The sequence below is a fragment of the Zalophus californianus genome, chromosome 16 (assembly GCF_009762305.2).
Source record: "Zalophus californianus isolate mZalCal1 chromosome 16, mZalCal1.pri.v2, whole genome shotgun sequence".
In the NCBI taxonomy this organism is placed as follows: Eukaryota; Metazoa; Chordata; class Mammalia; order Carnivora; family Otariidae; genus Zalophus; species Zalophus californianus.
The window spans coordinates 3,300,740-3,323,850 of NC_045610.1; the positions used below are offsets into that span (position 1 = coordinate 3,300,740).

General features: G+C 53.9%; 2 protein-coding genes across 20 annotated transcripts in view; one reads left to right on the forward strand and one right to left on the reverse strand.

The window, feature by feature from the left end:
• Positions 1 to 23,111, forward strand: part of NDEL1 (nudE neurodevelopment protein 1 like 1) — a 58,271-nt gene that overhangs the window by 30,751 nt on the left and 4,409 nt on the right. For 4 of the 6 annotated variants that reach the window (XM_027625695.1, XM_027625699.1, XM_027625694.1 and 1 more), the window contains one exon: positions 2,838 to 4,080. The exons of 1 other annotated variant lie outside the window; for it this stretch is intronic. In XM_027625695.1, the coding sequence (XP_027481496.1) occupies positions 2,838 to 2,931 (94 nt within the window). In that variant the 3' untranslated portion in view covers positions 2,932 to 4,080. Of the gene's footprint in view, positions 1 to 2,837; positions 4,081 to 6,356; positions 6,430 to 23,111 lie in introns of those variants that run through there. One more of the 6 variants, XM_027625698.1, reaches the window with a different exon arrangement.
• The window catches only part of MYH10 (myosin heavy chain 10), a 123,166-nt gene continuing 109,924 nt past the window's right edge, over positions 9,870 to 23,111 (reverse strand). For 12 of the 14 annotated variants that reach the window (XM_027625684.2, XM_027625688.2, XM_027625683.2 and 9 more), the window contains 8 exons: positions 22,380 to 22,541; positions 18,921 to 19,049; positions 16,246 to 16,334; positions 15,363 to 15,486; positions 15,072 to 15,280; positions 13,391 to 13,499; positions 12,205 to 12,377; positions 9,870 to 11,366 (listed from right to left, as the gene is read on the reverse strand). In XM_027625684.2, the coding sequence (XP_027481485.1) occupies positions 11,222 to 11,366; positions 12,205 to 12,377; positions 13,391 to 13,499; positions 15,072 to 15,280; positions 15,363 to 15,486; positions 16,246 to 16,334; positions 18,921 to 19,049; positions 22,380 to 22,541 (1,140 nt within the window). In that variant the 3' untranslated portion in view covers positions 9,870 to 11,221. Of the gene's footprint in view, positions 11,367 to 12,204; positions 12,378 to 12,493; positions 12,843 to 13,390; positions 13,500 to 15,071; positions 15,281 to 15,362; positions 15,487 to 16,245; positions 16,335 to 18,920; positions 19,050 to 22,379; positions 22,542 to 23,111 lie in introns of those variants that run through there. The other 2 variants (XR_003525267.2, XR_003525268.2) reach the window with 2 other exon arrangements.

A 23,111-nucleotide genomic window follows, 5' to 3' on the forward strand; every position in this document is an offset into this window, starting at 1 on the left:
CTTCATGGGAGACCGAAGTTCTTCCTTGCCCAGAGCCTTCTGTTTTCTCGAGGCAGGTACCAGTGGTGACGGAGCCTTGCTGCCTGGGGCTCTCCCCTCTCCGCTCACTCTTGGACTCCCCGCGTACAGCGGGATGGTGGATGGAGGTGTGTGTGTGAGAGAGAGAGAGAGGGGGGCCTTTCAGGAGCGCACATTTCCGTCTGAGCATCCCTCCTCCCTGTCGCCAGGGCGGCGGAGCGGGAGCGAGTGCGTGTACGCTCCCGTGTCAGCTCCGGCCTCCTCCGTCCTGCCCGCGGCTGCTGGGCCTGGGTGGGTCTGCGTGCTCTGCTCTGCTCTGTCCTGCTGGCCAGCTCTGCCCCTCTCTCCACTTCTGTTGCTGTTTTACAGCTGACCAGAGGCCCTTTGCTTAGCTAGACTCGCTGTTTTTCAGACTCTTGAGCTAGATTTTGCTGCTAAGACGATGTTTCTGGAACCTTTTTTGTATAGATGATTCCCACGTCTGTGTCTCCCTCCCTGTGCGTTCCCTTTCCATTCAGTCCTGTGTTGCCCACTGGCACATTTCCCTGCGGCTTTTTTGCAGCTGCCCTCTGAAGCCCAAGGGGTGAGTATGGAGGCCTTGCTCCTCTTGGAACCCCTCCCCCATTGCACAGCTTTGCGGTTGCAGGAAGGGACCTCACCGGACCCGACCCCCCCCCCCCCCCCCCCCGTAGGGTCAGCTTTCTTCTCTTTCTGGCCTTTTACTCGTCACCCTCACCTCAGAAGACAGGTGCTAGGTGCGAGCCTGGCGGGTTATGCTCTCTGTGCTGCAGCCAGCGATCACATCGAGAATTCTCATTTCCATCCGCACAGGGAAATTGCCTGTCGAGTTTCTTGTCCTCTTTTTCTCTGCTGGTTGGTACTGCTTATTTTTCCCGTTAGAGCTGAGCCATGTCGGGAGCATGGGAGTTGCTGCTCGCCGAGGGCTGTCAGGTGTCCCTCGGCCAGGAGGAGCCTGGGAAGGGAGAACGTGGCCTGGGCGTCCGTTGACACGTTCAGGGGGTGAGCTCAGGCCGGACTTGGCTTGCTTTGGTTTTTTCAGCAGAACAATAGGGATGAGCTTGCTGTTTTGTTAAGGTCCGTCTGGCTTGAGACTGCAGGAATCCCAGCCCTAAAACCTGCGTGTGGGGCCCTTCTCATGGGGCTTTCGCATGCCCCTTTGGGACGGGTGTCGGGTTGTTCTTGTCGCCCAGTGGGGCTTGCCCTGCCGGCCGCCGTGTGAGAGGCCAGAGTGGGACGTTGGCATGTTTGAAGCTGAGGCCGTGTGTGAGGCCCGCCTGGTGCTCGCTGAGAGGTTCTCGGACGAGCCAGACACGTGGCAGGTGGGCTGATGCTGTGAAGGCTGCAGGGGCATGCGGGGCGTGGGCCTGGCCTCGAGACGAGGCACAAGCACGGGAAGCTGTGGGAGGAAGCCATGGGAGGATGCGGACGGGTGACTGAAAGGCCCAGGAAGAAAAGGGAAGGTCCTGGGTGCACCTCGCTGAGGGAGGAGGCCGTGCAGCAGGGATCAGTTACATTCCTTGGGCTCTCCTGTTGCTCTTGGCCTGTGTGTGGGTGGCTTGCTTTCAAACTCAGCTTCTGCATTGGGAGGTTAACTCTGTCTTCAAAGTAGTCGGGGTTGTCCGCCGTGTCTCTGCATGCGTTTCTCAGAGATTACACTCACTTGCTCAGTGTATGAAACAACTGTCTTCGTAGGGAGTGTGTGTCTGCCCTGCTGCCCCTCCTTTTTTTAAGAGAACCTCTCTCGAGCCTGTACTCAAGTCCCCCACTGATGAGCAGGTGGGGGGACATTTGGCACGGGTGGTGCATGCAGCCCCCACAGTTGGCTGCGCCTCCCAGATGGCTAGCGGGACAGATCTTCCTGGGAAGAGTTTCCGTGTGGAAGGGCTGGAGTGGCTTCCTGAGAGAGGTTCCAAGACTTCCGCCCCTTCCCTCTCTGCTTCTGGTGGCTGTGCGGCCCGGTGGGCGGGGCCCCCGCTCTGCATCCCAGCGCCTGGGGGGCTGGGGCGGGGCGGGTGGGGCCCTCATGCGTCCACCGACGTGCCTGCCCATAGTGCCAAACAGTTGAACCACAGTTATTTTTCTCGCCTTTATTAAGTTATGTACATTGTAGGAGATTTGGAAAACAATAAAAAAGTGGAAAGTAGTAAACAGAATTACCCACTACCCAGATGGAGGAAAAGTAACCGTTGTTAAATTTTCCTTTTATAACATATATGATTTTACATTCATATATGTGTGGGTGTGTGTGTGTAGCCCCCCACATTCTAGATTTAGCTACGTAGAAGTAAGGTCCATATAAGAGGTTGGAGTTTACAATCTGGAATGTTACCACTTACTTTTTTTTACTTCACATCATTGAACGTAAACAATTTGCTGACCTGCTTTTTGGACCTAGCATTAATGACGTTCTGAGTATTTTCCCATGGTGTCAAAGAACTCTGTGGAATGTGTTTTTAATGGCCGTGCAATACTCATCATTTAGTTGTACCATTATTTACTTAGCTAATTCCCTACGGGCAGACGTTTAGACCAGGGCCGTGGTGGCAGTGGCCCTCGGGACAAAGTTGACGACAAGGGGGCATGTGAGCGCGTTGCTCTCCGTGCTCCGACTTCTCGGTCTCTGACCAGCTGAGGCTTTGCAGGCCACTCTCCCTGGGGCCGCTCTGATCCCACCCTGGGCAGGGAGAGGGGTAGTGCTAGAGAGCAAGTGCTTTGCTTGTGTGTTGAGTGATTTTAAATGACCGTCTCTTTCTCTCTCTCTCTCTTTTCTCCCCTCCCCGCCCTGGTCACCCCCACAGGGCAGTAAACGGCTTTGACCCAGCGCCGCCGCCTCCTGGTCTGGGCTCCTCGCGGCCGTCTTCAGCACCGGGTATGCTGCCTCTCAGTGTGTGAGTGCCCGGCCTCCAGGTGGGGGCTCCTGCCCTCCTCCAGCAGCCCAGGACACCCACGCCTCACCCCTCGGGGCCTGGGCCCCGCCTGGGCCCCTGCGTCTGCCTCCCCGCGGCCGGCAGAGGGCAGGCTGCATGCGGTTGGCGGCTGCCGGGCCCTGCCCAGCCCCAGGACTCTGCGCGATATCAATGCTGGCTATTTTCTCTTCTCGCCGTGGTGCCGTTGGTTTCACATGATTGCACTTTTGTGGGTCACAAGGTGATACGTACGTGTATTCCTTGGTCACTGGATGCAGAAGTACCCGTTCATCTCACTTGCCTCATAGCTCCCACCCTGCTGTACCGATAGGGTTTAGTTGTGTTTAAGACGTTGCAGACCTTCTAGAAGTTCTCCCCCAGATCAGGTCAACACGTGCCCTCCTCCTGAGCTCCCACCCAACCATCTTCAGTGCTCACGATCATGTGTCCCCCAGCTCCACTCCCCACAGTTTGGCCTGTTGCTGGCACAGAGTCAGGAAGGTCACTGAATTAGTGAACGTTTTTCTGCACCTTCTCATTTTACTTTAACAGTTATCATTCCGTAGACTTGCCCCCCAGAGCAGCAAAATGCCCGTCTGAACCCGAGAGGGGAGGCCCTGGGCCGGGGCGCGCGTAGCGTGGTGCCTCTGTGCCGCACCCTTCTCCTCCACGTGGCTCCAGGTGGGGGGCGGGGGCAACCTCCTCGCCAGCTTTCCGGTCCTTCAGTTAAGTGACATCTTTCAGAGCGTTTTGTGTCCTCCGAGGGCCTGTTCAGTTGTGTTAGGAAGGGTCGGGTGGCCTGAGTCGGGGGCTGGCTGGTGCCGGCTCCTGGGAGGCAGTCCGGCTGTACGTGGTTGTCCCTGTGCATCCTTTGATTACTCTCATGCTGCATTTACTGTTTACATTTGTTTTATTGTACATAGGTTTGTAAACATTATTGCCTAAGATATTTGTATATAACTTGGGCTTTGTAGCTTTTATTTATTCAGAATTCATATGGCATGTTAACGACTGAGGGTGTCCTACTCTGGGCAGCCGAATAGGATCATCATGTGGTTAAAAGAGAAAAAAAGAAAATACTTCCCCTCAAAAAAATCTTTTAATGTGGAAACAATAAATTTCACAGAAAACAAAGGATCGAGTTTGCTTTATTGGGTTGCTGCCAGCCTGTGAGAGAAGACCCGGAGTTCCAAAGCCAGGTTCGGAGCTGTCGTTCGTGCTCGGCGCGGGATGAGTGGGCAGACAGTGGCCGCGGGCCGGGGCAAGGAGAAGCCCGGCGGCCCCTTGAGGAGGCAGCTAGTGCCCCGAGCGGGCGCGCTCGTACTGATTCCTGGGGCTGGTTTCTGCTCGTGGCTGTGATGTCCAGGAGGGCCCCGCAGGGCAGTGTGGGAGGAGGGACTGGGCCGTTGAGGGAGGCCGAGTGCCAGATTGTGGATCGAGGAGCGGGTCGTCTGGCTGCACTGTGCCTTTTGTGACACATGTCCGTGTTTTGGGACTGGACGTTCCTCGGGGCTGGGCTTCTCTGCTCCTCCCTCAGGTTGGTGTTGGCAAGTGAGAGAAGGTACCATTTGTTTGGGAGCGAGGACCCAGTGTGACGGGACGCGAGGAACGGGCAAACTGGGGGCCTGTACGAGTGTGTCAGATCCCACACTCTGCTCCTGATGAGCGTGGACGGAGAGAATGGTTTGTAGTTTTAAAACTAGAAATCAATGAAAAGTGAATCAAATTTGTAAGCAAATGAGAAACAATAAGGAGGGTACGTTTTCAGAATTTTCTTTTGTCCGTTAATACGCGGGCAGGAGTATCTTCTGTTAGTTGTTTGCGGAGCTTGTGTTGGAAGCTGGCTCCGCGAGAGGTGCTCGTGGGGCTGTGTGGGTGCTGGGCCCGGGTGCCCGGCCGGCCGAGCAGCTGAAGAGAAATCTCGTCTCTTGTTGATGGGCAGCAGCTCCCACCTTCTTTCTCCGACCGTCCCCGGAGGGATTGGATTCGATCAGAGGTTTAGGTGCCCAGCAGACCTCTCTCGTTCATGCAGGAGCTTCAGATCTGTAACATGAAGTAGAGCTGCTGCAGTTAAAGCAAGGATGAGTTCTGGGGCCCTGAATCCTTGCCCCTGGCTCCGCGATGACTCCTCAGTTCCTCCTCAGCTGAGCGCCCCTGGGATCGTCTTATGGAGGCTGTGTGTCAGCTGATGGCTGGGGCAGGGGCCCTGGCTGCGGGAGCCCGTGTGTCGCTCACCAGACGTCGTCGCCTCTTCAGGCCCAGGACAGCATGGTATGGGCCAGGTCCATGCAAGGGCAGTGGCATGCTGCAGGCTTATTCCTGGTCTCCTTCAGGAGGGGACCCCACAGGTTTGGGGTTCTTTTTGTAGCTGCAGCGGCCCCTGGCATATGAGCCCCCCGAGGAAGCTGGTTGACTTCCTGGTCTCATTGTCAGCGTCCTGTTTGGATCATGTTGTTCAGGATGCTACTTTGTACTTGCTCACATAGAGTACCAGGCCACCTGGCGCGAAAGTCAGCACAGGCTGTTTGCCGGTCCAGCCGCTGACCGCCTGTCAGCCTCCTGCCTCTGAGTGGGCTCTCTCCCCCCGGCCCCCGACCCCGGGCTGCATGATGCCCGGGTTAGCCCGGCCCTCGCCGAAACCGTCAGGGATGTACCCTCCCCTGAGCGGGGTCCCCGTCGTGCTCCCGCCTGCACGGAGGGGCTCCTCTTCCCGGTGCTGAGGGACCACCTGTTACCTCCGTGTTTCCATCTTGTCCCCCCGCCCCCAGCTCCGAAACGTCTTTCCTCCGTGAGGGCAGGAACCGGCGTGCCGCTGCCTTTCAGCCCAGAGTAGCCAGGAGTCGTACCCCCTCAGCTCAGTTACGAGCAGAAGCCAGAGGTGGGATGTTGAGTCTTCAAGGGAGGACGGGTTACAGGGGGCCCAAGAGCAGGAAAAGCCCGCTCACCCCAGTTTACAGAAGGGAAGGCAGGCCCAGAGTTTAAGCGCCTGGCCTGAGCCTCACCCAGTGAGTTCACAGAAAAGCCGGGATCACAAACAAGCTCGGGTTTTTTTTCTGCTTTATGCTCCATTTTTCCAAACCTGACTGTTTCCTGCCTCAGGAGATGAGCTGGTTTCGGACCCTTGGAAATGATGAGCTGCGGGGGGGCTGCCGCAACGTCTGTCGCAGGAGGGACAGGCTTCATCCGCCTTTGTCTCCCAGCCTTGACTCTGCTGCTCTCAGCTGTCCCTCAGGTGCCCTTAGCCTCTCCTGAGAGCCCAGGTGGAAACTGGCGCCTCCGGGGAAGCGGGGGGGGGGGGGGGGGGGGGGGGGGGGGGGTGTCCTGGGGCGGAGCCACATCTGGCCTGCCTGCCGGCCCAGAAACGGGGATGGGTCCAAGAAGATGCTCAGATAAGCCTTTTCCTCCTTTCAGCTTTACTTCACCGTGGCTTCACCCTGGCTCTCCTGTCTGTATCTGCCCCAGAGTTTGAAGTGGATTGAGAAGGCTAGCTGCACCTTACAGACGGAGGTGTGTTCCTTGAGTCTGTCCTAAATATGGGGGTCAGGCGAGGAGGTATCTTTGTAAATCATTTTCTTATGACTTAGAGCATCTTCTCTGCAAACTGGTCCCATGACTATTACAGATCCGATCTATGGGAATACAGTAGCCCTTTTTTTAAGTTTAAGGAAGAACAATCATCTTGAGTGAATATTAACGTAGTGATTTTCTTGGTAAGACAGTGCCTTCAAAGAGGCAAAGTTGAAAACAACACAGCTTTTCGTGCTGGTGTTGGGGGGGGGACCACGTGGGGTTTGTGCTGTGTGCTTAAGATTCGGAGCCACGCTTCATCCGTCTTTCTGTCCGTGTGTGCCCATGTTATGTTAGGGTTTTCTGTCAGCTCTGAAGTCTTCCCCGAGGGAAACAAGATGCAAACTGAACCGAAACGTGATTTGCCTGTGTGTGGGGTGTTTTCTGAGAGAGAATCAAGTCTGCTGCCCCTGTCCTGCCTGGATCGCAATTTGCAGGTGGGAGGCCTGGGAGGAGGGTGCTCAGCAGGCAGGCCTGGGCATTAGGCCTCCCCCTGCCCCTGCCCCCCCCCGCCCCCCGGGGATGTGCTTGGATTAAGGGTCAGGTGGGAGAGGTTGGAATGAGCTCAGAGCCCCATTGCACCCTGTAAGTAGACGATGGACTTAAGAAACACTGGTTTTTATTTCTAAAAGTAATGATTACTTTAGCTGCGGGGGCGGGGAGGGGAAGCAAACTGCATTGCCACCTAGAATTGAGGGGAATAGGTACACTTTTACGTTATTGGTATCTTACACTAGATTATTCTCGGAGTCTTTGGTCAGCGTGACAGTGTGATAAGCTATGAAAACCCTTCTCTTTCTCCTTTTGGTAAAAATAGCCCATGGCAGTAGGAAGAAATACTCTGGAGAGCAGTAACATAAACGTCTCATGGCCGGGGAACACTCAGGCTGACTTCTCCACAGAGCCATCATGGTGCAAGCGTGCAGACGTGTGAATATATGGGAATGGAAGTGGCCAATGGGAAATAGTGGACACAGGTGAACAGCTTTATTAAAAAAAAAAAAAGATGCAGATAGTTTGTGGGTTCTCTACATTTTTCTATAAAGTTGCCCAAATTCATTTTTTTCCCCAAATTAGTTTTTAAAATGGAAGTAATGGAACTGATTTTCTTTCATTGTCCAAGTTGGCCCAAAACCCTGGGCTGAGAAGGTGCGGAGATTCGAGCCAAGAGCATAGAGCAGAGGCTCTGACCTGCTGGATGACCAGCGGTTACCCTTGAGGAAGTTAAAAAGCTGGGTCCCCCCCCTGCCCCGGTTCTGCCCCTGTACCGGCCTAGGGAGGCCAAATTTCAGAGACCCTCAGACCCAGCACTTCAAGACACACCTTTATTTTGTGAACTATTAAGAAAAACGTGCCAGTCCGAACTACGGAAACGCTTAACGTTGAGACTTTTTATATTTATTGAAAGAGCTTTTTTTAGACGTTAGATTTCCCTGTCACACTCCATAAATAAAAAGTGAAACATAAGAGATATTCCTGCAACTTCGCACCGTGATTCGACACCCTGACCAGTTTTGACCTGGAGTTGTCTGTGTTTTCCCAAACTCTGTCTTCTGTGCTGTGGTGGGCGCTTGGGGGCGCAGCATTTCCGAAAAGCGTCTTCCACTGTTGGCTCCAGAAGTTTCTTCTAAGCTGCTGATACTCATTCTGTAGGATCTCATGTTGGGCTCTCTTGACCTTACCGGGAGGAGTCCGGCAAGGACACCCATATCACCGTTGCCCCTTCTGACGGCGATTGTGGGATGCGTGAGATTTTACACCTGTGCGGACACGGGACTGGATGTCGTGTGCGGTGTGCGGTGTGATGCTTAGAGGGAGGTAGTATGTGGTGGGCTGTTTCCGTCAGACCTGGTGTGTCCTCGTCTAATTGCGTCACGTGACATCACTACGTGCGGTTCCGTGGAGATGTCCGCCTCTCCACGTTCCTAAAGGCTCCATCCTATGGCCTGTTCCAGCTTGGCTTTTGGTTCTGGGGCGGTAGTCAGGTTCCACCCGGACAGGGCGTGGTGTTTCCTGGAGTGCGACAACCGTGAGCACTTTCCTTCCCCAGCGTCGACACGGACAACTGCGTCCCGCCAACACCGGCTTCGGGAGGAAGGGGCCACAGGTGAGACCCAGAGCCAGAGAGCACAGACGTTGCAGCTGAGGTGGGGTTTCCAGGGGTGGGGAAGATTGGTGACAGGGCTTTAGTCTTTCTGATGGCAGGGGTTCAGAAGGAGACCCTCAAGCCAGCCCGGCTAGGAATGTGCGTTATTCCCACTAAAGCAAATGAAAATCATCCCCGGGATGTCTGCATTCGACAAGAAAGCGCCTGTGATGTGGCAGGGGCAGAGAGGGTGTTTGGTGTGGGCCACGGAGGGAAAACTCCAACACGGCGTCGCCGCATCTCCCCTTGGTCTCAGCTGTCAATGCCCGGCAGAGGGTTTATGACCTGCCGATCCTTGGATGACGAAGCAGTGGTTTGTCAAGTGAAGGAAAGTTCCTTCTGGTCAGTGTCTTTGTGGAATCCGGAACTGCGACCAGCCCACGTAGCTTAGATTTCTCCGTTAGGCTGGCCTAAGGACACTTGAGCTGTCGGGAAACCGTGTGGATGGTCACACCAGTGAAACTGCCCAACGGGGGAGGAATTCTTACTTACTTGAGAAAAGCTTCTGAATTCCAGATCCCTGGGTAGCTTACTGAATGCCAGGGTGAGGACACGTGAAACCCTGTCCTGCACTTTTTTTTCCACATCCCCACCACGGCCAAGCAGAACCAGCCTGGCCTGAGAATATCACGGAATAGGTATTATACATACATATACCCACGTATGTATCAGCCCACCTTCTCTTTGGGATTGTGTATTTTCCTAGTGTTTCGTTCCAGCCTATCCCAATTGGCCGACACAGGAGAGGCCGCTGTTGGATCTCCCTGAATCCTCCCCAAAGCATGTTCAGTGTGCATCCTGCCCGAAAGCATAGTCTGAAACGAAACACTCGAATCCAGTAATGAGCTGCGCTGGCTGGTGACCAGAACCCTCCCGAAGGGTCCACTGACAAACAGTGGGGTCTCCAGCCCCAGTGCCCCATCTGCACACTGAGGCCAGCGCGAGAGCAGGACCGGGAGCCAGGACCACCCAGAGAGCTAGCCCGTCATCCGCTGGTTTCTGGGAGCACAGCGCCCTCCAAAACCGTGGGCCAGGCTGGCCGCATTTTCGGTCTGTGGGGTTCCCAGCCTCCAACCAGACCACGGGTGGGAACATCGAGAACAGAAGGTGAGAAGACAGATGCCATGTTCACGTGATTATTCTTGTTTATTGAGGTCTGTTTATTCTCAACGGGTGCTTTTTCCTCCAAGTAACCAGAACAGGCGTAAATATCTATAATGAATAAATTTATTGTCTTACAAAAATCATTGTCTAGAAATATGGGAATACAAGAAAAAAGATATTTGCAGTCAGGTGTCTGGTGGTCAACAGCCAGTACAGTTCAAGGGGGGAAAACCCAAAGATTCCAAACCCACATGACAGATTCTTCCTAACAGATGTTAAAGCTTTTAACCCAAAAGGTTTGTGTTTTCAAGCACGTTGCCGAGGATCAAGGATTTATAATTAACACTGATTCATTGTCACTGAATGTTTATAATACCACTTTGACTAGAGAGGTACATGATAAGCACAGTCAGAACTTATACATTACATTGTTACAGAGGCAAATCATAGGTTTAACGTTGTCTTAGTACTGCAGTGTCTAAGGCACTTTCTGTAAAGTCAGTTTGCTTAACTATCAACCGAAAACAGAATGCTAGGTGTTCACTGTAACACTGTCCAAGGGGAAGGAAGGAGAAAGGAACAAGGACTCAACGTCCACTGGCATGTCAACATTCAGGCAGATGACGTCGGTTCCGGAAGCTCTGTCAGCCTCCCGGACCACCTTGGAATAAGTCTGGGACACAAAACCGAGATTGCCATTTTGGGCTCAAAGCAGCGGCGGAATTTGCAAGGTCAGCATGAGAGCCTGGCTGGAGAGGGACGGCTCCCTGTGGACCCCCACGAGGGTCCGCCGTCCCTTCGGTGGACAGACCGGCCCTGGCCGAGGACACCACCAGCTCAAGGGAGAGGGGCAGGGTGACCCCAAAGGGACACGGCTTCCCTCGGGAGCCGCCCACCCCTCCTAATCTTGCCACAGCCCCTTTCACAGTTTGCTTACTGAAATAGTGTCGATCGTTCTCGGAGGAAATACGGGGAGATACAAGTGCAGTTGAGGTTCCACAATGTTCGAAGAGACTCGATGTGGCTGAGGCGGCGGGGGCCACACGAACGCAGAACGGCGTGACCTGTCTGTAGAGAGCATGCAGAGCGACGGAGCGGCCACCGCGCGGCTGCCCCAGTAACCCGGCCACTGGCCACTGGTATGAGAAATGGTTCTCTTCTTACCGTGAATCAGAAAATGGTCTCTCGGTGAATATATGCAAAAGAGATGCAATGAGGAGACTCTTGTGTAGTAGGCGTGGGTCTCGTGTGTGTATATATAGAAAAGGGGGAAGCAGTCGTACTTGAATGTGAAGCGGGATACAGTATGGGCGGCCGGAAAGCCGGTAAGACACGGTTGATCTCTCAGTAAGGAATCCCAGCGCGGACCGACTTCCCAGACGTGGCGCCGGGGGGGTGGGGGGGTGGGGGGGGTGTCCTGTGTGTCCCACTGTATCGCCTCTGCGGGCTTCCCGGGGCTCTACTCGGCCGGGGGTGGCTGCGTCTCGTTGACGTCGCTGGTCTTGCTCTCCGTGTCGTCGTCGGACAGCTCCAAGGAGGCCCCCTCGATGTGTAGTTGGCGGCGGCCAGACCGGCTGGACGAGAAGCTGATGGGGCCGCCTCGCCTGGGGCAGAAGGGAGGAGGGAGAGCCGACGCGCGGGGGTGAAGCCGGGAACGCGTGGCGCTCCAGCTGCACACTGCCCGAGGCCTCCACCCTTGCACCCCTTTCTGCAGGGCACGGCTGGGGGTGGGGGTGCGCACGATCCGGACAGGCTCTGTGCTTTGTCCACCTGTCCTCCAGCCCTGCCTGGCCGGCACCCGGCGGACCCCGAGCCGGAGGCTCTCAGAGGGCCGTTGCCATAGGAACGGGCAGGGAGCTGGATGGAGGGGCAGCTAGTCCTTAGGGAGGCTCTGCGGGCCACATACGGTCTCTCTCGCACATTCCCGGGGTGGCTCTGCATTTACAACCCTTTATAAACGTAAAACCGGTCTGTAGCTCACCGTACAGAAAGGGCACGCGCAGTATGGCCAGCGGGCAGCCCTTTGCCAAGGCCCCTGCTAACCTGCTCCCAGCAGAGAGTTTAGCCTCCTCTCCATGGTGCGCGCCAGACCCGGTGTGCGGACAGGGGCGGGCGCAGGGCTGAAGGCACCGGGGCCCCCGAGGAGCTCCTGCCCTGCTTTTTGTGGACGTCTGGACAGGGACAGCCAACTGCCCGGCCGTGGATCCGTGTAGCCTGCTAGCGAACGGCCCAGTTCCTCCCCTGTCCCGCTGAAGGACTACAGGTCGGAAAGCCCGCGTGCACGACTGCAAAGCGACTCCGAGCAAAAGGGCGAGTAACTACAGGACTCCGACGCATCCTCCGGACCAAACGCTAAGCCGACAAGGGCCGCTCTTTTCCCACGCTCTGGGCCCGGACTCCAAGACCCTGCGCCGCTTAACGGCAGCCCCCGGGGTCGCTCACCTCAGCCGGTTCTTGAGCGTGCTGACCTCGCGGCTCAGGCCCTCGTTGGCCTCCGTGGCATCATCCAGTTCCCGCTGGAGCTTACGCCGAGATGCGTTGGCACGCGTGGCCTCCTCCTCCGCCTCCTCCAGCTGCCGCTTGAGCTGTTTCATCCTGGCGTTGGCCTTCTCCATCTGGGGGAGGTGACACGAGCCCAGTCACAACAAAGCGGCCGACTCGGTTTCGACACGGCCGCGTCCTGAGCGTGGAGCACAGCCTCGGGGGCCCCGGCAGCCACGGGAGCGCGCACCCGCATATCCACGCGTGTGCGCACGCACACGACTGGGGGATGGTCCAGGGCCTTCGGATCAGCCTGCCTTTCTCTGCAAACCAGTGTCTACAAAGCAAACTTTGCTAAAGGAGACTGAACGGTCAAATCCTATTTTCATGCTTGAGTTTTCTGTAGGAGAAACGACACAATTCACTAGCTTCCTCTGAGTGACCGAGGGGATTACGAAGAGGAATGGCTGTTCGGCAGAATACAAAAGGGCCGACCGTGTGGACCGTCTCCAGCCCCGGGAGATGGTACAGTTGGTTTTGTACTTCCATTCGGGATGGCCGTTTCGGATGTTACGCTTTGATTCAAGTACAAGGCCGCTCTGGAAAAGTGGACACGAGAATGCAGCGATGTGGACTCTGGCCAGCTCACGGCCGCCCAGAACTGCCCGCAGTGGCGCGAGGTCCGGGGGGTGGGGGGAGGGGGAGCCAGGCGCCTGACCGGGGCCGGGAGAGAAAAGGGAAGGGTCCTGGCCCCAGGCCTGGGCATTCTCCGCCCCGTCCACCTTCCCTCCCAGCGTCTGCAGTGACCAGGCTCAGCGCAGCAGAGTGGTCGGGGGAGAAGGAACGAGGGCACGGCCCACGGGGCAGCAAGCAGTGTGGCCCTGGGAGAGCCCTGAGGGGCGGGGGCCGCGTCTGGAATCACCTCTGTGTCCCCAGCACCCCAGTATCTGACGTGGGTGAGGAGCAGCCCATGGTTGTTGGAACACGAGAATGAACGTTTCAAATAGCATTTTTTTTTTTTTTTTTTTTTTTTTTAATCTCGCTGGTCAAATGGTAACCCTGGGCTCATTTTGCCCCAGTGTCTTTGCTAAGTGAAGCATTTTGAGGGTGGCATGCATGATCGTCCTGCTCGGTCTTCTCCCCTTACCTGTTCTTTATACTGATCTGCGTGTCGACGCTCATCTTCAACCTGCATGAAGATCTCTTTCAGCTTCTTCTCGGTGCGACGGACGAGTTTGTTGGCGGCTGCTCGTTCCCTGGTAAAATGACCAACATTAGTTTGTGCCACTCTGGAAATGATAGTTGAATGGCTAAGCTCTGGAAGAGGACACATGCTGGAGTGCCTTCCAAGACCTCTCTGACCAGAGTAACAGAATTAATATGGCCCGGGAACTTTCCCCTTCTGATTAAAATATGCATTACCTGTAATGTATCCTAATGCTGATAGGTAGAAAAAGTGCGTTCGTTATTCCTTCACACAGATAGTGATCAGTTTAGTGAACTTCTGAAGCTCAAAGTGACCTGCCCCAGGGGCACCTGGGTGGCTCAGTTTAGCAGCTGCTCAGCTCATGATCTCGGGGTCCTGGGATCAAGCCCCACATCAGGCTCCCTGCTCTGCGTGAAGACGCTTCTCCCGCTGCCCCTCCACACCTGGCTCATGCACTCTCTCTCTCTCTCTCTAACAAGAGAAAAAACTTTTTTTTTTTTTAAGCTACTTGCCCTGTATATTGAATTCAAACCTTTTGACAACAAAAACCTTAGGTGGTTACTCTGATTACCTATTTAGCCTGGAAAACAAGACCTAGGGCGCCTGGGTGGCTCAGTTGGTTAGGCGACTGCCTTTGGCTCAGGTCATGATCCTGGAGTCCTGGGATCGAGTCCCGCATCGGGCTCCCTGCTCAGCGGGGAGCCTGCTTCTCCCTCTAACCCTCCCCCCTCTCATGTACTCTCTCTCTCATTCTCACTCTCTCAAATAAATAAATCTTTAAAAAAAAAAAAAAAACAAAACAAGACCTAATTTACTAAGTGACTTTTCAATGTAAAATTTACTGACTCCCTACCCAGATGCTGGGGGCTGTCGCAGTTACCAGTGGAACAGACCAAAAAAACAAACAAACAAAAAAAAACCCACACTCCCCCTTCGGGGAAAGCCAAGCAAGTCACCGGGCTTCCAGATAGGCCCACACAGGAGAGGGAACTGAGCTCCATTGAGAACAGAAAATGTCCTTTTGTTCCTTCTCAAATGTTATGCAAAAACGGGCAGAATTCGCTGAAAAGGGCAAGTCATGGTAATTACAGCCCACAGTGGAACAAGCCCTCTTCTTTGAGAGCAGCGCAGTCTGAGAAGTGGGAAGTGGGGGGAAGCTGGGGCGGGGGGGGGGGGGGGGGGGGTGGTGCTGGGCTCTGAGCGCGGGCCCTGCGTGTCTGGGCCCCAGGCTCCCCGTCAGGAGGGCGAATGTGAAGGTCTGCGCTAGCCTGGGCAGTCTGTCTCCAGCATCAGGACCACGGGCAAATGTTGAGCTGCCCTTTGCTTTGGGAGCAGGAAAGCTTGTTTGTCCTACCACGTTTCTTCTCTGGCAACAAACTAGCGTTTCATGTGATGCCAGCAACTTGGGACATCAGCTCGCGCCGGGGAGAGGCGGACTGGGGCTCCTGGGAAATCACGGGGACAGGAGGGTTCGCCCCCCGCCGAGCCCAGCCGTCCCCGGGGGGCTCACACCACGTCTGTCTCCCACGTCGGTGCCATGGGAGCCCCCACGTGACTCCCCGGCCCCGGCCTGCAGCAGAGGCGCAGGAAGTTTGGGTCTGTGGCGGCAAAACCCTCTTACTTGGCTTCCTGCTCAAGCTGCTCCTCCAGCTGCCCGATCTTGGCTTCCAGGGCAGAGATGGTGGCCTTGAACTTGGACTTGACGGCGCCCTCCAGTTCCTGCAGCTTAGCCTTCAGCTCCTTGTTCTGCCGCTCCAGCTGCTGGCGCGCGTTGTCGCTCTTCTGGGCGGCGCTGCGCTCGGCCGCCAGCTCAGCGTTCAGCGTGTCCACCTGGGGAGGACAGCCGGGGTGAGCGGCTCGGGCCCGAGGGGCGGCGCGGCCCTTCCCAGCGCCCGGCCGCCGCGCGGGCCACCTGCAGCGTGGTCTTGCGGAAGCGGTCGTTGAGCAGTTCCATGTTGCTCTGCTCCTCCTCCAGCTCCTCCTCCAGCTGCGCGATCCGCGCCTCCAGACGCCGCTTCTCGTCCAGCAGCGCAGACCTGGGCGGGGCGGGGCGGGGGGGAACCGCTCGGCGCGGGGTCTGCACATGGGGTCTGCGCCCCCCCCCCCCCAGCAGCGTCCTTGACGGCTGGCTCTCCCATCCCCCCTCCCCATCAGCGAGGCCTGCTGATGGATTACACTGCAGAGGATTACACAACGCCCCCCGCCCCTTCTCGCCGGGCCGCTGTGGTCACCTTCCAGCGGGCCCCCCGTGCAGCAGCCAGGGTCCCCTTCCGAAAGGGCAAGATGACCCCAGCCTGGCTTTCCCAGCGCACCGCCCGACCATGCCAAGTCTGCCAGGACCTGCCACAAAGGTGCAGAAGGCACCCTCACTGGAAAAAGGCGGGACTTCACGAAAAAGGCACTCAGAGAAAGGTAGGTCTTTAGGGATCTGCCTGCCCGACTGAAGGAATCTGAAAGTCAAGACCCGCATGGCCAGGCTGTGGGCCGTCTGTGGAAATGGGGCATGTTCCAGACGCCCTTCCTTCACACCTAGTGTGGGACTGAGTGACGCGGGGAGCTGTGACCCACTGCCGGTGGCAAGGCTGGCCGGAGGCCCAGCGTCTGTCTTGGGCTCATCTTCCCAGATGAGCAGATCAGCTCCTGACTTCCAGATGCCGGATGGCATGGCCTCCCTGGGGCGGTGGGAAGCCCTAAGGGGGACGGCCCACGGGTGCCCAGAGGACAGGTGGGGCTGCTGCTGGTCTCTAGCCCCCCCCCCCCCCCCCCCCCCCCCCCGCCACGGCCGGGAGACTCACTTGCCAGAGGCGCTGTTAGCAATCTCGTCCGCCAGCTCGTCTCTCTCCTGCTCTGCGTGGCGGCGCGATCGCTCAGACGAGGCCAGTTCCTAAGGGAGATTAGACTGGGATTAACCATTTCCTCAGAAGTGAAATCGGACTGTCGTGCCGGCTGCAGCCGCCTCGCATGTCCCATAGACAGTGTGACCAGGAGCATCAGGCCCCAGGAAACACAGCAGGTGTGTGTGTGGGGGGGCAGCAGGGGGGCGCGAGCCTTTGGGCCTCTTTCTCGAAGGGGACTGGAGACTGCAGGGCAAGGGGACAGCTCTGGGCCGGCCAGTCCTCTGCAGGAAGAACTGCCTCATGGCAGCTTTTCCACGCGTTCCTTTGGAAGGAGGACTTGCCCCAGGAAGCAGCCGGGGTGCACTTCTTACCCCGCGTGGGTAAAGACGGAGAGGACAGTCTGAGTGTGAGCGCTGCACTTCTGCCCTCAGTGTAAGGAGGAAGGGACTTGCCAAGTCCTAAGGCTGGTCGGCAGCAGAAAACCGGGGTCTGACTCCTCCCGGTCCAGCTGGCCCTTCAAGAGATGCCAGTGGAACAGGGCTGCATACCAAGGAGTTCGCCCATGTGCCTGGCTCGTGTGTTTACCTCTTACATTATTAGAGCACAGGATACAGGCAAAAGGCCGGGGTTCCAGCACACACAACCCCCACACACGGGACAGAGTGAGCCCAGCTGCAAGGGAGGGATGCTCTGGGCCAGACCCAAAGGCCTCTGGTTCACGAGCACATGTTAAGCGTCGGCTCCTCTACCATCTGGCCTCTGGTGCCCCATCGTCCTGGGCCCGCCAGGGGCCCTTCCTTTCCACTGGCTGGGTGTGCTGCACACAGGCTGGAGGAGCCACGGGAGAAAGGGGAGGAGCCTGGGGCTTGTAAGCCAAAGAACAAAGGGGTCTGAAGGGAGGAAAAAGAGAGATGGAGGGAAGGGCCGGGCTCCCTTTCGAAGTGGAGGGGGGGGGTCTCGAGGTTGGGGGGGGGGTCTCTTCTTCCCTAATGCACTGGGCCCTTGTCTGAAGGCCTGAAATAACCACTTTCTCACAAGGCTGGGAGGGCGCAGGGCTGCAGGGAGTGCACTTGGGCATGTGGGTCGTGCCCCAGGGGGCCTGGCTCCCAGAGCCCCATCACCTTTGGGCGTAGCCCTGTCAGCTGCATGATGAACCACACGGGTCTTCAACAGCTGCCTCACTGAGGATCATGCACATGTTCTTTTAAGCGCACATGGAGCATTTTTAAAGACTGACCCCATTCGAGGCCCTGAAGCAACTCTGCTCTCAGTATTCCTAGCCACGATGCAGTATAACAAATCAACGACAAAAAAACCAAGTGTCACACATTTGGGAACTTAAACCACACTTTTAAATTATTCATGAAGTAAAGAAAAAACCATCATCAAAATTAGAAAAATTAAGAACTAGGGGCTCCTGTCGGTTGAGTGGCTGACTCTTGGTTTCACCTCAGGTCGTGATCTCGGGGTTGTGAGTTCGAGCCCCGTGTGGGGCTCTGCGCTCAGCGGAGAGTCTGCTTAAGATTCTCTCCCTCTGCCCCTTCTCCCCTCGTGCTCTCTAAAATAAGTAAATCTTTAAATGGCAACGAGAGCCCCAGATTTTGCAGGATACAGTGAACACAGGAGTTTGAGGGGAATTTACAGTGTTCTAGGAGCAGAATCAGACAAGAGAAAAGCCTGAAAATTAATGAGTGTGCACCTCAAGAAGTCAGAAAAAAAAACCCAAAGGAAATGAAGCAGGAGCAAAAAAAGTCAGTGAAATAGAAAACAAAGAAGGACCCACACCACAAGCTGCCCCTTGGAGGAAGCTCAGGGTCTGCTCAGTGTTACTCAGCTGGTCTTTGGTTACTTCTCCATTCCTGACACCGAAGGCATTCCCTTCCTTTCTTGCAAGCTCTACCCCACATTTGTAGTTGTCTTTGCTAACACCAAAGCCAGCCAGGTCTAGGTGGTGGTATTGGGAGTTTCTTTTCCTATTAACTGGTGATAACATTTCAGCTTAAGTTGCTCCTTATAGGTTGGCATAACTTTTGATCATTTATGCAGAAATGTGTACACACTGAATATGTGTAGTTCTTTGGCAGTTTTACCTCAATAAAGCTGTTAAAATAAACGTATGTATTCAGGTGTGCCTACCACTGATAGAACCCCAGACCCGAGGTAACCCTTCGTCAGTCCCTCTTCCTGAGAACTTACAAAAGAGAGAAATGAAAGAATTGATCACAAGATGATTCACCAAGGAACTCAATGAAACCTACATCTCCCCTGAATGGTGCTTCTGTGTAAAACAAGGAAATCTTACAATAGTAAGATTAAATGATCGTGATGCTTACCAACATTAAACTCTACTGCCTTTTCTTACACATGGACTGAGGCCTGGAAAGTCGCTTGGAAAATTACTAATCTGCCACTTGGCCTCTGGCCACGTAGAGGAATATATATATAAGCAGTACCACAATGTGACCACTCTTGTCTGCTGCACTGAGGCAGTAAGATGGTCCAGTACTTTATTAAAACGGGTCATGAAACTATACTAGGCCACCAAGACAGTAAGATATTTCCTTGATCTTGGAGAGATTTCAGGGGCAAACATTTTTTGAACAAACAGATGAGTAGAGTAAGTATTAACAAACCTCCTGCAATTGAAGGATTTCTGCTTCTAAACTCTTCAGTTTCTTTTCACTCTCTTTGGATTGAGCAAAAATTTCATCCCGGGATGCACGAGCTTCTTCTAATTCACGTTGGTAATCCTTCATCTGAGCCTAAGGTTAGGAAGAAGGTTTTAGAGTGGATTTCATTATTAGTTTTTAAGCATGTATTTTTTCCAGAGCATAAAGTAATATCCAACCATTGAAAACATAAAAATATGTGGAAACGACAAAGGTATCACATGAAAACATTTAGAACAATATCCCTTATGAACATAGATGCAAAAATGCTCAACAAATGCAACGACAGATTACGAACATAGTGGCAAACTGAATCCATCAGCATGTAACAAGAATCATACGCTGTGTATATTCATACACCATTCTATCCGAACACCCAGATGGGATTTATCTGAGGAATGTGAGGCTAATTTGAAACCCCAAAATGAATTAATACAGCAGCAGGATCACGGGACAAAATCTAAAACCCTTTCATTATAAAAACATTTAAGAAAATGAACAGAAGGAGACTCCCTCCACTCGGATAAACGGCAGCCGTGAAAAACCAATAGCTGATACCATACTCAGTGGCCAAAAGATTGAATGCTTTCCCCTAAGAGCAGCAACAAAGCAGGAATGTCTGGCTTTGCCACCTCTGTTTAATCCTGTCATGGAGATTCTACTCAAAGCAATTACACCAAGACAAGGACAACAACAACAAAAAGATATCCAGATTAGAAAGGCTTTAAAAAGGCAAAAATAACCAGCTTGCTCTGCTGATGATATGATCTATCGAACATCTTAAGGGATCCACCTTAAGAATAAATGAGTTCAGCAAGTTTATAAGATACAAGAGCAATATACATAAATCAATTGTATTTCCATACACTGTAAACATTCCAAAAATTACGAAAGCAACCCTTATAAATAAGCATCAAAAACGGTAAAATATTTAGGTATAAATTTAGCTTAAGTAGTATATGACTTGAACATCAAAACTATAAAAACATCACTGAAAAAAGAATTGCTAAATAAATGGAAAGACCGACATGTTCATGCGCTGGAAGACAATACTGTCTTCCTACGTAAGCACATTATCAAAATCCAAGCTGGCTTCCCCCCTCCCCCACCCCATTACAGAAACTGACGAACTGATCCTAAAATTCGTATGGAATTGTAAGGAACCCTAAACAACCTCAAAAAAAAATAAAGCTAGAGATGTCACCTTTCCCAATTTCAAAACTGACAAAGCCACAGCAATCAATGTGCCATGTGATAGTGGCATAAAGAAAGGCATATAGATCAATGCAACAGGACAGAGTCCAGAAATAAACAAATCTATGGTCAGTTAATTTTTGACAGGAGTGCCCAGAAAATTCAATGGGGGAAAGAACAGTCTTCTTAACAGATGGTGCTGGGACAACTAGATATCCATATCTAAAAGAATGAGGTTGGGTTTGTACACATACCACAAAATGTAACTCAATGGACTTAAAAAAAAAAATCCCAGAAGTATAAAATTCTTAGGAGAAAACATAGGAATAAATGTTCATGATCTTGGATTAGGCAGTAGTTGACATAGATCCGACAGCAAAAGCATAAGAAACAAAAGAGGAAATAAGCTGGATTCCATCAAAACTAAAAAAATTTGTACTGTACACAATACCATCGAGCGAGTGAACAGACCAGACTAGAGAATGGAAGAAAATATTTGGAAATCCTCTATCTCACAAGAAGCATCCCGAACACACAGAGAAATGTCACAACTCCGTTATTAGAACTCAGTTAAGATGAGCCGAGGATTGAAAGAGAGGTTTCCCAGATAACGGTCAATAAACACATGAAAAGATGTTCACATCATTAGTCATTAGGGAAATGCAGTTCAAAACTACAGTGAAATACCACCTCACACCCACTGGGATTGCTATAAAAGATGGGTAATAGCGAATACTGGTGAGGATGCAGAGGAACTGGACTCATACCATAGCTGGTGGGGATGCAAAATGGGACAGTCTCTGGAAAGGTCCGGCAGTTCCTCAAAGTCACACAGAACTACCATAGAACCTAGCACTCGCACCCCTAGGCATGCATATACCTAAGAACTGAAAGCACACGTCCACACAGAAGATGGTCGTGAACGTTCACAGCAGCATGATTCACAGTAGCTGAAAAGTACTCCTTCATGCTCCGGCACGGAGGAACCTTGAAAACCCGGTAAGGGGAGGAAGCCAGTCGCAAAGCCACAGAGGTTATGATTCCATTTACGTGACTGTCCGGCAGAGGCAAATCTCCAGACACAGCAAGATTCGTGGGGGGTTGGCACTGGATGCGGCAGATAGCATGGAGTGACAGATGACAGGTAACAGGTGCGTCTTTTAGAGGGAACCAAGATGCCCAAACTTAGTGGTGATATCTGTACAACCCTGTGACTATAGTAAAAAACACTGAAAATACTTTAAATAGGTAAGTTGTATGGCCTGTGCATTATTTCTCCATAAAGCTGGTACATAAGTAAAATCCGTGTCATGTATGTTCTCTACAACGTGCTTCATGACCTTTGTAATTAGCTCCTCAAAATAAAAGCTTTGTACTTAGCTTTATAAAAAAATTTAAGGAAGCAAATAAATTCCTCCTAAACCTGTCCTGCAGAGTTGACTTTTCCTTTTAACCTTTGCCTAAGGATGGCGTCTACCTGTTGATACACCAACATCTGCACACGTGTGTGGCTGAGAGCGAGGCCGCCCACACTTGTCTTCCTGACTCAGGCCCCATCACTGCATCCTCATCTCTAGCCTCGAACCGGCTGGCAGGCAAACAACATTCCAGCTCTGATCTCTGTGTATGAATATTTCGCCTCTTCTCTGTATTTTGTTAGAACACATTCTCGAAACGTGGAATCACCACGGTCAAAGGAATGGACGTTTTCTAAAGCTTTTGTCATCATCGACCGATTGCGCCCCGGAGAAGTTGTGCCTAGGATGGGAGAGGGCCCACGATGTCCTGCCGAGAACCGGGAGTTACTGGGAGTTACTCTAGAAATCCCCTTGACACGGTGATAGTGACAACTGGCACATCATTTCAGTAGAAGTGCGGATTAAATCAGACCGAAGAGGACTAAGGCTCATGGTTGCAGACGGCCGCGGCCAACGCCACCTTCCTCTTGGGTGGCTCCAGGCTAAGCTGAGCGTCACCAGAGGCTGTCAGAGCCCTGAGAGCCTGAGCCCCCTGGCGGATGCTCTACCTGCTGACCACGCCGCACAACCTGTGGACAGGAGAGTCGCGCGTGCCCTCCTCCTGCCGGCTGACCCAGCCTCGGCCGCTGGGCCACAACCCCACTGCGTGCCCGGGACCAGCGGCATGTGCACGCTGGGCCAGTCGGCAGGGGGACGCTGCAGAGCTTGCCTCCCGGCGGCCCATGGATCCGCAGGGCCGGAGGTCACCTACCTGAAGCTTGCGGAGCTGCTTGATCACTTCATCCCTCGCCTTGTTCGCCGCCTCGATCTGGGCTTCAAGGTCCTTCAGGTCTATTTCCAGTTTCTTCTTGGAAGCGACCGCCAGCGCCCGCTGCTTCCGCTCGTCCTCCAGCTCCGCCTCCAGCTCCCGCACCTGGTGGACAGCATCGGGTCAGGCCCGGCCATACCCCGGGTCCCCTCGCAGGGACAGGCGGCCTGGCATCCAGACGGTGACTCTGTGGCAGCTCTCTGGAGCTGAAATGTGTTCAGGGAGGTCGTGAACGGTAACGTCTCGTATGCACTATTCCCGCGGGCTACCGTGGGGGCGCGCGGGAAGGCAGAGTCCGTGACCTCGGGCTCCTAGCCAAGGTGACGACACAGGGAAAGCCGGCAGACATCTCTTGCAGGGACACTCAAGGGCCTGTGGAGCAGCCCCGCGGCAAGGAGCCGAGGTCTCGGGCCAGGACCCCAGGCTCGAGGGGGTGGGGGGTGGGGGGGAGCCAGCCTGGACGCGGGTCCTCTGGCCCAAGTCCGGCTTTCAGACGATGCACCTGCCCCATGGATTCAGAATTCCAGACCCACAGAAACTGGGAGCTATGTAAGTGCTGTTCTGAGTCACTAAGTCTGAGATCGCTAGTTATCTAGCAAGAAACGGCCAATATATTAAATACTAGTGCCTGAGAATAACAAAATAAAACAGATCCCAGATCCAAGACTTGATACC